Genomic DNA, 16,143 nt, shown 5'->3' on the forward strand with positions numbered 1-16,143 from the left:
CTCGCGGAGCCGTCTGACATGTCAAACACTCAGCCTGCATTTATTACGAAATTAGGGTTATAATTTAATTATTATTAATTATAATTAGGGTTTAATTAAATATTAATTAGTTTTAATTTTAATTAATTTTGTATTTTTAAGTTTTAATTAGTTTTATTAATTATAAAATTAATACTTTTATAAATAATAATACAAAAATAATATTTTTATAAAACTAAATAATTTTATCATTTTTTTATTTTCTTTTTATAAATTGTATTTTTTTATCATTTAATTCGTAATTTGTATATTTATCGTTTGTAATTAGTTTTAAACTTAGTTTGTGCCGTAGTTATTTTTATATTTCTAGTTTTTAGGCTTTGGCTTAAAATGCCCTAAGTGCTTTTTCTTTAGATTAAGATTTAGGCGCTTTAGAATTTTACGACGTCGCTTATCGCTTTAATATTTAATAGATTTTAATGCCTTTTAAGTAATTGCCGTTTTCCGTTTAGAATTCCTTTAAGCTTTAATACCTTTAGACGCAAGTTTTAATATTTAATTTTTAGAATTTTAAGTTTCGACGCGCTACTTTCTTATTTTATTTTTCAATTTTTTATTTTTCGACGTTTTTTGACGCTACTCTTTTCTCGCCGCTCTAGTTTTTAGGACATAGAATTTTCTATTTCTTCTCTAAAATTTCAAAACGAAAAATTATTTTAAGCGGTTAAATTGATAGACATCCAAAATTTTCTTGTTCGTAGTAATAGTTGAATTTGTTAGTGGCGAGTTGTGGGCTTCCGATTTAAAGGGTCCTGGCTACCTGCTGCATCTATTGGCTATTCGAAACGTGGGCAAAATCAGAAAAGTCTATTAATTTGATAACTTATATAATTTTTTTTTAATTTTTTTATAACTAATAGGGTATTCAGTGAATGCACCGAGCAAAACGTTCACCACCTTTCATACGTTCACCACCTGTAACTCGATCAAGACATCTAGCCAATATTGTCGCCGTTGATTTTTCTTTAGAATCGTCACCTAGTAATCCAAGTACTCCAACTCAAAATCCTGATAATCCATTTTTTGAACCCGAATTCAAAATTGAAAACCCGGAGGATATTCAAAGACAATTCCAAGATCCTGGACCACTAATCATTCCTCCTGAACCACAAACCGTTAAATCAGAATCCTCTAGTGATTCGTATTCAACAAATTCAATTATGGAAGTAACGGAACCTCTAAGTATGGAAGATCGAATAAGAGCCACACGCACGGGCCAAGGTCACGCCATTATTAAGCCAGATATTAATGTGCCAGATTTTCAAATCAAAGGACAAATCCTACACATGGTCACTAATCAATGCCAATTCGGTGGTACAGCAAAAGAAGATCCAAACGAACATCTTCGAACTTTTAATAGGATTTGTAATCTATTTAAAATCTGAGAAGTTGAGGATGAAACTATTTATCTTATGTTGTTCCCCTGAACATTAAAGAGAGAAGCCAAAGATTGGTTAGAATCGTTACCAGAAGGGACAATTGATACATGGGATGTTTTAGTAGAGAAATTTCTTAAAAGATTCTTTCCGGCATCTAAAGCCGTGAGAATTCAAGGAGAAATTGTTACGTTCACGCAAAAGCCAAATGAAACATTATATGAGGCGTGGACAAGATTTGAAAAGTTGTTGAGAGGGTGTCCGCAACATGATTTAGACACTTATCAAATAGTACAAATATTCTACCAAGGATGCAATATTGCTACACGAAAAGACATCGACATAGCAGCTGGTGGTTCCATTATGAAGAAAACCGCAACTGAAGCTCACAAAATCATTGATAACACAGCCTCCCACTCGCATGAGTGGCACCAAGAAAAAGATATTTTTCGTTCATCTAAAGTGGCTAGAGCCGATTCTAGCCATGACTTTGATTCTGTTTTCGCAAAAATAGATGCTTTCGAGAGACGAATGGAAAAGATGAATAAAGATATTCACGCAATACGAATCAGTTGTGAGCAATGCGGTGGACCACACTTAACGAAAGATTGTCACATTGAACAAACGATGGAACAACGTGAGAATATTTCCTACATGAACCAAAGGCCGGGAAATAATTATCAACCGCCAAGGCCAAACTTCAATCGAAATCAAAACATTCTTTACAATCTAAATGGACCTAACAATAACTCGTACAACCAACAAGGTCCGAATAATCAACCAACTCAAAACAACACTTTCAATCAACAAAGACCTAGCTTGTATAAACCACCACAATAAATCGAAGAGAAAAAGCCAAATCTAGAAGAAATGATGGCAAAGCTAATGGAATCTCAAACACAATTTATTACATCTCAAACCCAAACAAATGAGAGGTTTGATCAGTCATTAAGAACTCAACAAGCTTCCATTTTGAATCTAGAAAAACACGTAGGTACTCTTGCTAGCATGATGAGTGAGAAGGAACAAGAAAAGCTACCGAGTAATACTGAAGTAAATCTACGGAATGGGAATGTTAATATGGTGTCAACAAATTCTGAAAAACCATCATCAGAAGATGGGAAGGTTTTCGATGTGAGTAACAATGAAGAAGTTACAACACCACCACCACCACCCGAGTATGTAAATCCAGTGGTGGCACCATACAGACCACCCATCCCGTTTCCAAGAAAAGGAGTTGAGTATGAGCAAGTAATAGGTAATAAAGTTTGTGATACCTCTGGAAAGAAGAAGAAGAATAAGAAAGTACAAGAAACAAAAACTGTAAAGATAAACCCAGTGAAGACAGTTCCACCAAAAGTTACACCCAGGTTGGGTGATCCGGGTGAATTTATTGTTCCTTATCTACTTAGTGATTGTGTCATGTATGATGCACTAGCAGATTTAGGTGCGAGTATAAGTGTTATGCCTCTTTCATTATATAAGAGATTAGGAGTAGGTGAGTTAAGTCCAACGAAAATGAGTGTTCGACTCTTTGATCAAACCATTAGGCACCCAGTTGGAATTGCTGACAACCTACCCGTTCAAGTGGGTAATTTAACCTTTTTAGTCGAATTTATTGTCACTGATATAGAAGACGACCCAAACATACCTCTAATTTTAGGTCGACCATTCTTAGCGTCCACCAGGGCGTTATTTGATGTAAGAGAGGGTAGAATGACACTTAGTGATGGTGACAAATCGATCATCTTTATGAGTCGAAAGTCTAAATCTCCACCAACCAAAATCGTTGAACCAATAAAAACGATCGATGAGAAGCATATTGTTTTACCAACTCCAACTGTAGTGCTTAACAATAAGAAAATGCCTAAGTGTGGGGAAGATGAAGTAAAACCTAATGATAACTTGATAACAAAGAACCTCGTTGTTGATACGAAATTAAATGACTCCGTTATTAATAGTTCAATGAAGAAACTTATTAAACGGATTTGCGATGCTAGAACCAAGGGAAACTTTAAGTTATGTAATTGATTAGTATCCAATCTATCGTCTAAAGAAAAGGCGAAACTAGTTGAATTTGTGGATATTACACAGGAATTCGACCAATGGCTTAAAGCAAAAGTCACAGATATGCAAGTTGATTATGGTCCAAGAGAAATTGACAATGAAGTTAATCATAAATTCGACACCACAGTTACCTAAGTGTGGGAGATTCAAATGTTCTAAGAAATAATGCTGTCTAGGGTTAGTTGTTCTGTTCTCGTGTAGTTCCGAGAATGGAATTCGATTGGTCTTTTCCACTAACAGATACTAAAGAACTAGTTTTATCCCCCCATTCTGAATTTTTGTTTTGTAGGTTTTGAATAAAATTAATATGCATTTTTAAATTTAAGTTTTGTGTGAATTTAAAAAAAATTTACTTTATTTCATTAAGTTTAAAAAAATGATTTCTAAAATTCATCGGAAGTTGAAGACTAGGTCATGGAACCGAAATTGCTTTACCCGATGGCGGGGCGAAAAATTTTGTTATCATTATTTTTAATATTATTGATCTAAAGTATACTAAAAAAAATTAAAAAACCCAAAAATCTTTGCTTTTAAAACAATCGCTTTAAAAATGACAAATTTTAAATTTTGTCGAGGGACGGACTAGGTAAACATACCGAAACTACCTAAAGTAAAAGGAAACAAAATTTTAAAAAATTATTCATTTAAATTGTTTTAATAAATAAAGGTTTTATAAAATATATATATATATATATATATATATATATATATATATATATATATATATATATATATATATATATATATATATATATATATATATGTTTGTAGTTTATCTTATGTACAAAACAGGGTAAAACATCGCACTTTCAAAGACTGACATTAAGTTCAGCAAAAGCTACTAATTTTGACGACAAGACGCAAAATATCAAATGTGATATAAAATAATATGTTTGCAAACTCGGTATTTTTAATCACTTTTCTACACTAATCACCCTCATGAATTTATAATTATAGTCTGATTTCATGCAAATGAGGGCATTGCATGATCTTAAGTGTGGTGAAGGGTTATAAATTCTCTCGGGTTTACACATAGTTTAATTGCCAAATTTTGTGAAAATTTGAAAAAAAAATCAATTAAATGAACTCAAAATCATGTTTATACATATTTATGAACGATAAAACTAGGTTATAATACCGAAATTATTGTTACCTCGGAGAGAACATAAATGGAGAAACAACCCAAAATGCTTTAATTCATTTAAAATGGAATAAAGGAGAATAAAAAGGCAAAGAAAAGAAAAATAAAAGCCAAGTGTGGGAAAAATATACCAAGTTATTTAGAACATATATCACATATTTTTGTACAAATAATTGAAGAAACTTTTATTTTGAACAATAATAATCAGTTTTACCCGATTTATTGTAATAATTTTTAAAGAAAGATGGATCTACAATGAATCAATTCCATCATTTAAAGGAAGTAAAGTCTTCCAAAAAAGACACGCGCTTCTTGATTTAGGTCAAGAAATTGTCGTCCAGACCAGCTGTAGGTTGACGAAAAATCTAGAAAAGTCATCACTAAAATCAGCAGGAAATCCACGGACCTCAGCATCAAACAGGGTCGCCAAGTGGTCAGATTTATCCTAACCAAGAGAAGGATTTATCTCGTACAATGGGGGGACACCGTGCAAATTAGCTTGATAAGACTAATGAATCAGATCCCCAGAAAGGATAATCTCCTTAAAGATTAAAAATCAGCTTTTAAGCCTGATATTACTCAATCCTTGAGATTGACCTTAAAGATTGAGAATTACAAACTCATGGAATTCGATGATATCTAAACTCGAGCTTGAACGAGAAAATATTTTGATCAAATTAAAACCGATTTGTTTTCTGAAAACCTATTTTCAATGCGTTCATTATCATTGAACGTAAAATCCTAAGAATTCACTGGAATTCATTAGGTCACCTGAACCAAATCGGGTGTCAATCGTAAGAATGGTGGTTGCATAGCATGGTCGAAGACAGGACCTTGTGCCAGACTGAAAAACTATAGGGTGATCTTTACTATTGCTCCTACAAAGGATAGTAATTGCATCCGACACGATATAGACCATAATTAAAAGCATGTCACGGGACATTGCCTTAACAGTTGCTTGTTCAACGCTTTCCTTTACAACCGGACGGTAGTTTACCGAAAGGTAATATACGGAGCAAGTATACTGGACGTGTTGCTTTCCTAATACAAGGTTAGCAAGTGGGTGACACAAAACCGCAAGTTTTAAACTAAAATTTTCAAATCTGAAACCCACCAAACCCACAAAAATATTTTGCAAACACCGGTGAAGGGTTATTTCGGAAAACTTATCTAGGGTAAAAACTAGAATGAATTTTCAAAAGATCAAATGTTTTCATAAAGATCCAATTTCCTTAAGGATCTAAATTTTCATAGTCATGTGGGACTGTAAACCACATCGTTACTATCATTGTTCATACCGCCGTATCAAAATCACTGATGTATAAAGTGTGAGAATAAAAAAAGTAATTCGAGTGAAGTGTGATTTTATTTCAAGTTCTGTATTACTTGAGGACAAGCAACGTTCAAGTGTGGGGATATTTGATAGTGCTCTAAATGAACATATATTTAGTAGCAATATCCTTCCAATATGTAAAGTTTTCAGTTGCAATTGTTCCATTTTCAAGTAATATTCGTTTAAATAAATAAGTGCGAAGACAAAAGGCGAAAACGAAGATTTGAAGACGCAAACGTCCAAAAAGCTCAAATGTACAAGAAACAATTCAAGTGGTTCAATTTATTGATAAGAAACGTCTAAAAATGACAAGAGTACAAGTTGCGAAACACAAAGTACAAGATATCTACGCGTACGGAAAGACATTCGAAAATCCGAAACCAAGACATGAACCAACTATCAACGCGCGACGCAACAAAGCTAAAATTACAAATCAACTATGCACATAAATATAATATAATATATAATTAATTATATAAATTATATATATATTATATTTATATATTAAACGTCGACAAGCTAGGATCCAAAATTAGATGAGCTGGAAAACTGACCTCCGCACTCGCGAAGCTTTGAAGACCAATACCTCCACACTCGCGGAGCACACTATTTCAGAAATGGCGTATAAAAGGCCGAGCCCTCTGCCGAATCCATGGCACCATATCTATCTATCTCTCTCAATTTATATTTTTATATTATAATTTTAATTTTAATTTAAGATTAATAATAAATTATGGTTTAGTTGGGCTATTGTAAGAATGTTTTACGGGTTTTAAGTCGGAACTCTGTCCGTGTAACGCTACGCGATAAATAATCACTGTAAGCTATGTTTTTACTTTTTAAATTAATATCTCGTAACTAAGTTATTATTATGCTTATTTGAGCCAAAGTAATCGTGATGTTGGACTAAAAAATTAAGATTGGGTTATTAAACTTTGTACCATAATTAGGGTATGGAAAAAAGACCGACACTTGTGGACATTGGACCATGGACCATTAATAGATGGGGGGTATTCTCTAATCGAATGACAATTCTTTGGAGCCTGTCGAACCTATCTTCAAATTAGTTAATCTAATAATTGTTAAATGATCATGCATGTCCTATTTAGTGACGTTTATACGACATCTTTTACAAATCATTTAATTTAATCAATTGGATTGGGTAATTTATTATTCATTATGGCCAAGTGAATAAATTAACGTATCATGGACTAATTAAAACAGGGGTGGATTACATTCAAGGGTAATTAGTGTAATTGTTAACAAAGTATTAAAACCTTGGATTACACACAGTCGATAACCTGGTGTATTCATTAAACAAAGTATTAAGACCTTGTTACAGTTCGAATCCCTAATTAGTTGGACTATTTGACTTCGGGTATAAGGTTAAATTTGCCGAGCATTTTATAATTATGACCGATGGACTATTATGGACAAAAACCAGATAGGTATCAAATAAACCAGGACAAATGATAATTAACCCAGGACAATTAATTAAAATCAACATGTCAAACATCATGATTACGGAAGTTTAAATAAGCATAATTATTTTATTGTATTCCTCATCGTACTTTCATTTACTCGCAATTTTATTTACTGTCATTTTATTTATCGCAATTTATTTTATGCACTTTAATTATTGTCATTTATCTTTACGCTTTATTTAAAATCGGCAAACCGGTCATTAAATGGTAAAACCCCCCTTTTTATAATAATAATAATAATACTACTTATATATATATATATATATATATATATATATATATATATATATATATATATATATAGATATATATATATATATATATATATATAGTTCTATAAAAATATAGTACGTTTTCAAGTAGCTCCCTGTGGAACGAACCGGACTTACTAAAAACTACATTACTCTACGATTAGGTACACTGCCTATAGTGTTGTAGCATGGTTTAGGTATATCCCATCCGTAAATTATAAAACTTGTGTAATATTTCGTCGTATTTCGTAGTAAACAATAATAGTATTTCGCGTACCACCTCGCACATCATCAAAGCTCCTATCCGAGAAAAAAAGATTGGAAGGTAACGGGGTCTCGTCATCAGAAGCTACGGTACTGTTGTGTTCGGATAGGCAGAAGAGAAACTCTAGAAAGAATCTGACATGCTGGAAGTGAGGGAAGACTGGACATGTAAGGGTTAATTGTCCCGGTGGAACTAATTCGGCAAATGGCTCCAAAGATTCTAACATTGTCTCCGTCGTTACGGAGAGTGATGAATTCTTCTGAAGTCACATCATCCTCATGGTGTGTCCGCGCCACCATGGAAAAAGATATTCGTTAGCTGTTCCACAATTGCACATGGGCATTGGTTTGGCGTTTATGCAGGTTGTGTGGTGAAAACGGATGTTGTAGCTGATGAAACTTCCAGGGAAAGTCAAACAGGAAGTTGCACCATAACAGTTCAGCTGGGTATACAACATGTGCCGATATAAAATGCTTGGAATGTGATATTCTAAGTGCTATACTCTTTATGGTGGAGTATGATAATTCTGTTTAGAGTGTTGGGAACTTTTGGTTAGAAGAAATGAATATGGTTGCTTTGTATTTGTGAATGGATGTTATCCCACATAGGTGGGAGGAAGAAGTGGGAGGGGGTGACTTAGTTATAAAAGGAGTGTTAAGCCTCATTTTCAAATTGCACAAATCAATACACTTTAAGTATTTGATTATTTCTTTCTTTCTTTCTTACCATTGTTTGAGAGATGTATTAGTTAAATATTTTGGATAGTGTAGTTGGCTTAAGAGACTCGTCTATATCATTGTAACAATTTGTGATATAGTGTATTTCTCTCTTTGGGGGCCGGTGGTTTTTCTCCTGTTTTGGAGTTTTCACGTTAAATCTTGTGTTGTGTATTATTTTTATTTCTTTACTATTATTGTTGGGCTGGGTGGTGGAAATTATTGAGACCGTAATTTCCCAACAAATTAGTCCCATCACACTATCCGTTATTTATGCTTTAATTTGAATAGTTAAGTTGGTAGTAAGTTGTTCGTATTCTTACGCTTTTATTTTTCGTTGTAAGCCTTTATATAAGCTAGGCATTAGTTTCCTTTAGTTCAATATAAGAAAAAGGCACAATTTTATGTGCACGTCTCTATGTGTTATTTCCTTTCTACCTAAAACATACCATTGTCAAAGTGTGTGATATATTTCTACATTCAATATATGATATGAGAGTCAAACCACTATGACCTACAAGTTGCTGATGGGATCAAGAAATTAACAATCAAAACTATAATACAGCTTCGACTTGGATAATGCCATTTATGCAAGGACGAGATTTGTTGGATGTGGTGAATGGAAATGAAGTTCGCCAACATGTGGTAGAAGATAACAGTGGTGGACTTAGAAAGGGGAAGGTGAAAGCAGGGAAAGCAATGACCGTATTAAAGACAACATTAGAATAAGATGTGCTCGAACATATTTGAGATGTTGAAACACCGAAAGAGGCACTGGATACGTAGGCCAAAAGAAACGATACCATAACTGTAATTACTAGATTGAGTTACAAAAGTTTACAAAGGATTACATAGCCAAATATTTCAAGAGAGAGCAAATTTACTCCTACTTTTTAAAACCAAGAATATGTTAAAAGGTTATATTCATAACACAAGTTTAGTTTAGAATGTTTATCTTTAAATATCCTATACACTCATTTGTGGTAATTCTAGCACTTTGCAGGTTTTGTAGCTGAGTTGATAAAGTTCAAGGGTTTGGAGTGCTATTGTCATATTTCTATTGGACTGGACTGATTCACTGGGCTTCAAGACTTACTGAGCTGCTTCTTAATTTATTCTTTAAATTATTATTATTGGGCTTTTCAAGCCTACTTAAGTTTTGATCCAGCCCACTCCACTTGATGATATGATCCGGCTTATGTTGAGTGGGTATATAAGCTCCTAAGTCCTTGTTAGGGTTAAGACATTGTAGCCTCATTCGATTATTCTCTCTCAAATATTCTCAATTAGGGTTTTCATCTAATTTTCTTCTTCTGCATCATCATCTTGATGTGTAGATTGTGGTTCAGATTATTGTGTAGTGCAAGAGTATTTTGATTTCTGTTATTGTTTCTTGAGAGAGTTCTTATTTTCTAAAGTTGTAATCTGGTGAATACTCATATTTTTTGTTGATTAAAGTAGTTTAACTTCTGTAATTGAAGGTTATTGGTGTTTGTCTTGCATATTTTCACATGGTATCAGAACTGTAAGGCTCGATTCGTGTTGATTATTCTCGTGTTGATCGGTTGGTGAAGAATAAATTTAGGGTTTCTTCAATCCGTCTGATTCTTCTGGTTCTTGGTGGTTTTATCTACTGGTTTATGTCTGTTTGGGTTCGATTGTGATCGTGTGGGTGATTATTCGTTGGATCTACTGGTTGTTACTGAAAACCCTAATTTCTCTCAAATTAGGGTTTGGTGTTCTTCTACTTTTCATCTGACTTCCGCTGCATCATCAATCACTTGTGACTGATTGGTTACATCTAAACCTTTCTTTTATTTTTTATTTGTGTGTTTAATCTGTTAGTTTGTTAAGATTTACAACACTGTGCCTAATTCTTGATCCCAATCCTTTGAGATTGGTGAAAATCTGATCAAGCACGGTTTAAGTTGTAGATTTTAATTCATATATGTTTACATATTATTTGCTATATGTTTTGTTATTATCTGCTATTTGTTCGTATTATCTGCTATCTATTTACATATCTGATCTTGTTTGTTATTTGACTTTATTGTTATCATGGGGGATAGTGGGGATGCTACCTCGACTGTAACCTTAATCAATAAACTTGATTTTAGTGACCCTTTGTATCTTCATCTAAGTGATACAATTTCTGGTACACCTATTATTTCAGTAAAGCTTAAAGGGACTGAAAATTACAATATCTGGAGTAGATCAATGCTTCTTGCATTGGGTATTAAAAATAAAATTGGTTTTATTAATGGAACATGTGTTAAAAGTACAACAGATAATGCATTAAGTGCACAATGGGATAGGTGTAATACAGTTGTATTATCTTGGATTTTGGGGACTTTGACTGATGAACTTTATTCAGGTCAAATTTTTAATAATCTTGCTTTGAATGTTTAGAATGATCTGAAAGAAACTTATGATAAAAAGGATGGTTCTGTTATTTTTAATTTGCATCATAAGATAAATTCTTCAAAAAAAATGATAGTCCTCTATCTGAATATTATCATAATCTTAACAGCTTGTGGAAACAATATGATTCAATGGTGTCCTCACCACCCTGCACTTGTGGTGCAGATGCTTGTACTTGTGCAGCATCTGTATCTGTGGAAAGTAATAACAAAATGTTAAAGTTAATGCAATTTTTAATTGGATTAAATGATGTATCTATGGAAAGTAATAACAAAATGTTAAAGTTAATGCAATTTTTAATTGGATTAAATGATGTTTATATGCCAATAAGAAGTAATATACTCTTAAGAGATCCACTGCTTGATGTAAAAGTTGCATATGCTATTATTTCTAGAGAAGAATCACACAGACTCAATTCTTTAAAAGATGTTAATAATAAAACTCAAACTTCTGCTTTTGCAGTTCAAGCTTCAAACAAGTTAAACAATAATAACCACAACAATAATATGTCCAATTTTAACAACAATAATAACAGAGGTCCAAATCCAAACTTAAAGTTTAAAAAGTGCAATAAAATTGGTCATACTATTGAAAGATGTTTTGAAATTGTTGGTTATCCACCTAATTTTAAAAGAAACTTCAATAACAACAATCAGAATAAGACCTTCAACCAAAATCAAAACATTTTTAAATCTTTGTCTAACAACCATGCTGCTTCTAATGAAGCAAGCACAAGTGGTACTTCTCCCATTTCTTTCTCTAATGAACAAATGCTTAAGCTTCTTAGTTTGATCAATGATGTTCCAAGTTCTGCTCCTACAAGCTCTATGTCTTCCATGGAAGGTATCTTCTTCAATGGCAGTTCAAAATTTAATTTGCACTTTAACAAATTCTTCAATTATAATCTTACACAGTCCAAACATGTTCATAATGGTTGGATTATTGATTCTGGAGCAAATCAACACCTGACTACATCCAGTAAGGGTTTAGTTAATGTTGTTGACATCTCTAATTTGAACTTAACTGTTGGACATCCTAATGGCACTAAAGCCTTGATAAAAGAAACTGGAAATCTTGTGTTAAACAATTTCATAACATTAATTGATGTTCTTGTTGTTGTAGAATACTATGTGAGTCTTATGTCTGTTAACAAACTATCCAAGCATAATAAATTAATTGTCAGTTTTGATGATTCAAAATGCTTTGTTCAGGATTTGAGGGACATGAAAATAAAAGGTATTGGTAAAGAAGAAGGTAATTTATACATCTTCAATAATTTTGAAAATGAGTGTAAGAATAAAATCAATGACAATTCTGTTAATTGTGCTGCATCATCTAATTTGTGGCACATGAGGCTTGGCCATCCTTCTGATCAAGTTTTAAATGTTCTAAAAATAAACTTAATCTTGTGAACAAAATTAATAACGAGCCTTGTGATATTTTTCACAAAGCTAAACAAAGCAGAAGTTCTTTTCCTTTAAGTGATCATAAAATCTCAGATTTAGGTGAACTTGTTCACTTAGATTTGTGGGGTCCTTTTAAAGTTCAAACCAGAGAAGGATTTAAATCTTTTTTTACTGTGGTTGATGATTATTCAAGAGCTGTTTGGGTATTTTTAATTAAAACAAAAGATGAGGTTTATGATAACATTACATATTTTGTTCAACTTATTGAAACTCAATTCCACAAAAAGGTTAAAGTTTTTAGAAGTGATAATGGGACAGAATTTATAAATCATAAACTTACTAACTTCATAAACAGTAAAGGAATCATACATCAAACCACTTGTGCTTACACACCACAACAAAATGGTATTGTTGAAAGGAAACACGGGCACTTGCTAAATGTAGCAAGATCACTTATGTTTCAGGGGGGATTACCTCTCAATATGTGGTCTGAATGTATTTTAACTGTTTGTTATTTGATCAATAGGAATCCAACTGCTGTGCTTGATGGAAAGTCTCATTATGAAATGGTGTATAAAATTGAGCCAAATCTTTCCCATTTAAAGTGTTTTGGGTGTTTGTGTTTTTCTGTTGATTTAAATCCAAAAGATAAATTTAGTAGCAGATCAATCAAATGTATTTTAATAGGCTTCTCAAGTGTCAAAAAGGGTTACAAACTTCTTAGTCTTGAAGACAGAAGCATTTTTTATTCTAGAGATGTAAAATTTTATGAAACTGTTTTCCCTTTAAAACCAAAGTCTGCTACAAATCAATTCTTAAACAAAAATATTTTAAATGATTCTTCAAATGATTTTTCAGAAAATGTTTTTAATAAAACACAATATTTTTTGATGATATTTTTAAAAATCACACTGTAAATGCTCCAAGTCCCAATGATGAATGGAGAGTGAATGAAACATGTGATGGCAGTAGTGATGATTCGCAAGATGAGAATAGTCCTACAGCAACACATAATGAAGAACAAACTTTAATCCCTGAGGGCAATCCTTGTCATCTACTAATAATGATCACACTAGTAATGTAAGGAGAACTTCCAGAAGTACTGTTCTTCCAAAAAAATTTGATGATTATTTTATAGAAGGAAAGGTCAAATATGGTATTGAAAGAGTTGTTAACTATTCAAATTTAAGTTATGAAAACTTATGTTTTGTTTCCAACTTGGATAAAACTCTTGAACCTAGAACTTATCCACAAGCTTGTAAAGACCCTACTTGGGTTGAAGCAATGAATCTTGAAATTGAGGCTTTAAACAGAAATAACACTTGGGAAATCACTGATTTACCTGATGATAGAAAGCCTGTTGGATGTAAATGGATTTATAGAATAAAATACAAAGCAAATGGTGATATAGAATGGTTTAAAGCCAGACTTGTGACTAAGGGTTACAGTAAAAAAGAAGGCATTGACTATGAAGAAACCTTTAGTCCTGTTGTTAAACATGTTACTGTAAGATGTTTTATAACTCTTGCAGTCCAATATAACTTGCCTTTATTCCAACTTGATATTAATAATGCATTTCTCTATGGTGACTTAAATGAATAAATTTACATGAATTTTCCAGAAGGCTACTATAAAGATGCATATGAAAATAACAAAGTTTGTAAATTAATCAAATCTTTATATGGTCTTAAACAAGCTCCAAGGCAATGGAATGCTTAACTTAATGAAGCTCTTGTTGAAAATGGTTTTGTTCAGAGTAGGTCTGACTACTCTCTTTATATTAAAAATATAGATGGTGTGTTTATAGCTTTGCTTGTGTATGTTGATGATATTGTTATTACAGGAAATGATGTTGATAAAATCAATGAGTTTAAAGTTTTTCTTATATCAAAGTTTTTAATAAAAGACTTGGGTGAATTAAAATATTTTCTTGGAATTGAAGTGCTTAAAACTAATAAAGGAATATGTTTATCTCAAAGGAAATATTGTTTGGAACTTTTAAATGATTATGGTCTGTTAGGTTGTAAACCTATGAGCACACCAATTGAACCTAATGTGTCTATCAATTGTGATCCAACTGATAAAGATCCTTTATTAGTTAATGTTACTGAATACCAGAAATTAGTAGGAAGATTAATTTACTTGACTTTGACAAGACCAGACATTTCATTTACTGTGCATGTTTTGAGTCAGTATATGCATGCTCCTTTGCATTCACATCTAAATTTAGCTTTTAGAACTCTTATATACTTGAAAAGGGAACCAGGTAAAGGTCTTCATCTTGTCAGAAGTAATAATTTCAATCTTCATGCTTATTGTGACTCAGATTGGGCAAAATGTAAAATGAATAGGAAATCTGTTTCTGGCTATCTTGTTTATTTATGTGGTTCTTTAGTTTCATGGAAAAGCAAAAAACAGTCTGTAGTCTCTAGATCTTCTGCTGAAGCAGAATTTAGAGCTATGGCTGTTGCAACTTGTGAAATAATATGGATTATGAACTTGTTATCTGATTTTAATATAAAAGTTGATTTACGTGTTGAACTTTTTTGTGATAACAGTTCTGCAATTCAAATTAGTGCCAATCCTATGTTTCATGAAAAAACAAGACATTTTGATATTGATTTACATTATTTAAGGGAAAAAATCTCAACTGGAATTGTTAAAAGTCTTAAAAGTTCAATCACTTAACAATTTAAGTGATATTTTAACAAAAGGTCTTTCAATAAAACAGCATCAATTGTTGTCTGATGATTTAGGGCTTATAGATTTGTTCCATACTAAACTTGAGGAGGGGTGTTAAAAGGTTATATTCATAACACAAGTTTAGTTTGGAATGTTTATCTTTTAATATCCTATACACTCATTTGTGGTAATTCTAGCACTTTACAGGTTTTGTAGCTGAGTTGATAAAGTTCAAGGGTTTGGAGTGCTATTGTCATATTTCTATTGGACTGGACTGATTCACTGGGCTTCAAGACTTATTGGGCTGCTTCTTAATTTATTCTTTAAACTATTATTATTGGGCTTTTCAAGCCTACTTAAGTTTTGATCCAGCCCACTCCACTTGATGATATGATCCGGCTTATGTTGAGTGGGTATATAAGCTCCTAATTCCATGTTAGGGTTAAGACACTGTAGCCTCATTCGATTATTCTCTCTCAAATATTCTCAATTAGGGTTTTCATCTAATTTTCTTCTTCTGCATCATCATCTTGATGTGTAGATTGTGGTTCAGATTATTGTGTAGTGCAAGAGTGTTTTGATTTCGGTTATTGTTTCTTGAGTGAGTTCTTATTTTCTAAAGTTGTAATCTGGTGAATACTCATATTTTTGGTTGATTAAAATAGATTTATATATATTAAATTTTTTTTTTCAATTTTATATTTATAAAATATATTTATAAAATAAATTAAATAAAACTTATATTTTTACAAAATAAAAATAAAGAAACTTTATAAAACTTAAATATTTAACAAAATCTTAAAAATATAAATTTTTGTTTTTCTTTTTATACTTTCGAATATTTAAAACGTATTTTTATAAAAACGAATTTTAATAAAAGTAAACTAAATTTTTTTTTTTATATTAGCGTTGCGCTTCCGGCTTTTAAGCTAGATTGTTCCCCGGCAGCGGCGCCAAAAATA

The 16,143-nt window shown here is 32.1% G+C and overlaps 2 protein-coding genes across 2 annotated transcripts; both read left to right on the forward strand.

Annotated features, from left to right (window-relative positions):
- Window positions 1-10,730: 10,730 nt before the first annotated feature.
- LOC139854002 (uncharacterized) lies at window positions 10,731-13,046 on the forward strand. The gene is made up of 4 exons (XM_071843336.1): window positions 10,731-11,046; window positions 11,145-12,223; window positions 12,305-12,469; window positions 13,026-13,046. Exons 1-4 carry the CDS (start codon window positions 10,731-10,733, stop codon window positions 13,044-13,046), a joined length of 1,581 nt encoding a protein of 526 aa, XP_071699437.1.
- A 737-nt stretch (window positions 13,047-13,783) lies between these two features.
- LOC139854003 (uncharacterized mitochondrial protein AtMg00810-like) lies at window positions 13,784-15,187 on the forward strand. The gene is made up of 2 exons (XM_071843337.1): window positions 13,784-14,005; window positions 14,255-15,187. The coding sequence occupies exons 1-2, from the start codon at window positions 13,784-13,786 to the stop codon at window positions 15,185-15,187; spliced, it is 1,155 nt and encodes a 384-aa protein (XP_071699438.1).
- Window positions 15,188-16,143: the final 956 nt, after the last annotated feature.

The sequence above is a fragment of the Rutidosis leptorrhynchoides genome, chromosome 6 (genome assembly GCF_046630445.1).
Source record: "Rutidosis leptorrhynchoides isolate AG116_Rl617_1_P2 chromosome 6, CSIRO_AGI_Rlap_v1, whole genome shotgun sequence".
Classification (NCBI taxonomy): Eukaryota; Viridiplantae; Streptophyta; class Magnoliopsida; order Asterales; family Asteraceae; genus Rutidosis; species Rutidosis leptorrhynchoides.

Bases quoted from the DNA above. Each gene is read 5' to 3' on its own strand.
- LOC139854002 (XM_071843336.1), top strand. From the start codon at position 10,731: ATGGGGGATAGTGGGGATGCTACCTCGACTGTAACCTTAATCAATAAA. The intron at 11,047-11,144 runs GTCAAATTTTTA...TTGCATCATAAG, and splicing joins GACTGATGAACTTTATTCAG to ATAAATTCTTCAAAAAAAAT. The intron at 12,470-13,025 runs GTTTTAAATGTT...TTTGATCAATAG, and splicing joins TTGGCCATCCTTCTGATCAA to GAATCCAACTGCTGTGCTTG.
- LOC139854003 (XM_071843337.1), top strand. From the start codon at position 13,784: ATGAATCTTGAAATTGAGGCTTTAAACAGAAATAACACTTGGGAAATC. The intron at 14,006-14,254 runs GTAAGATGTTTT...GGTTTTGTTCAG, and splicing joins CTGTTGTTAAACATGTTACT to AGTAGGTCTGACTACTCTCT.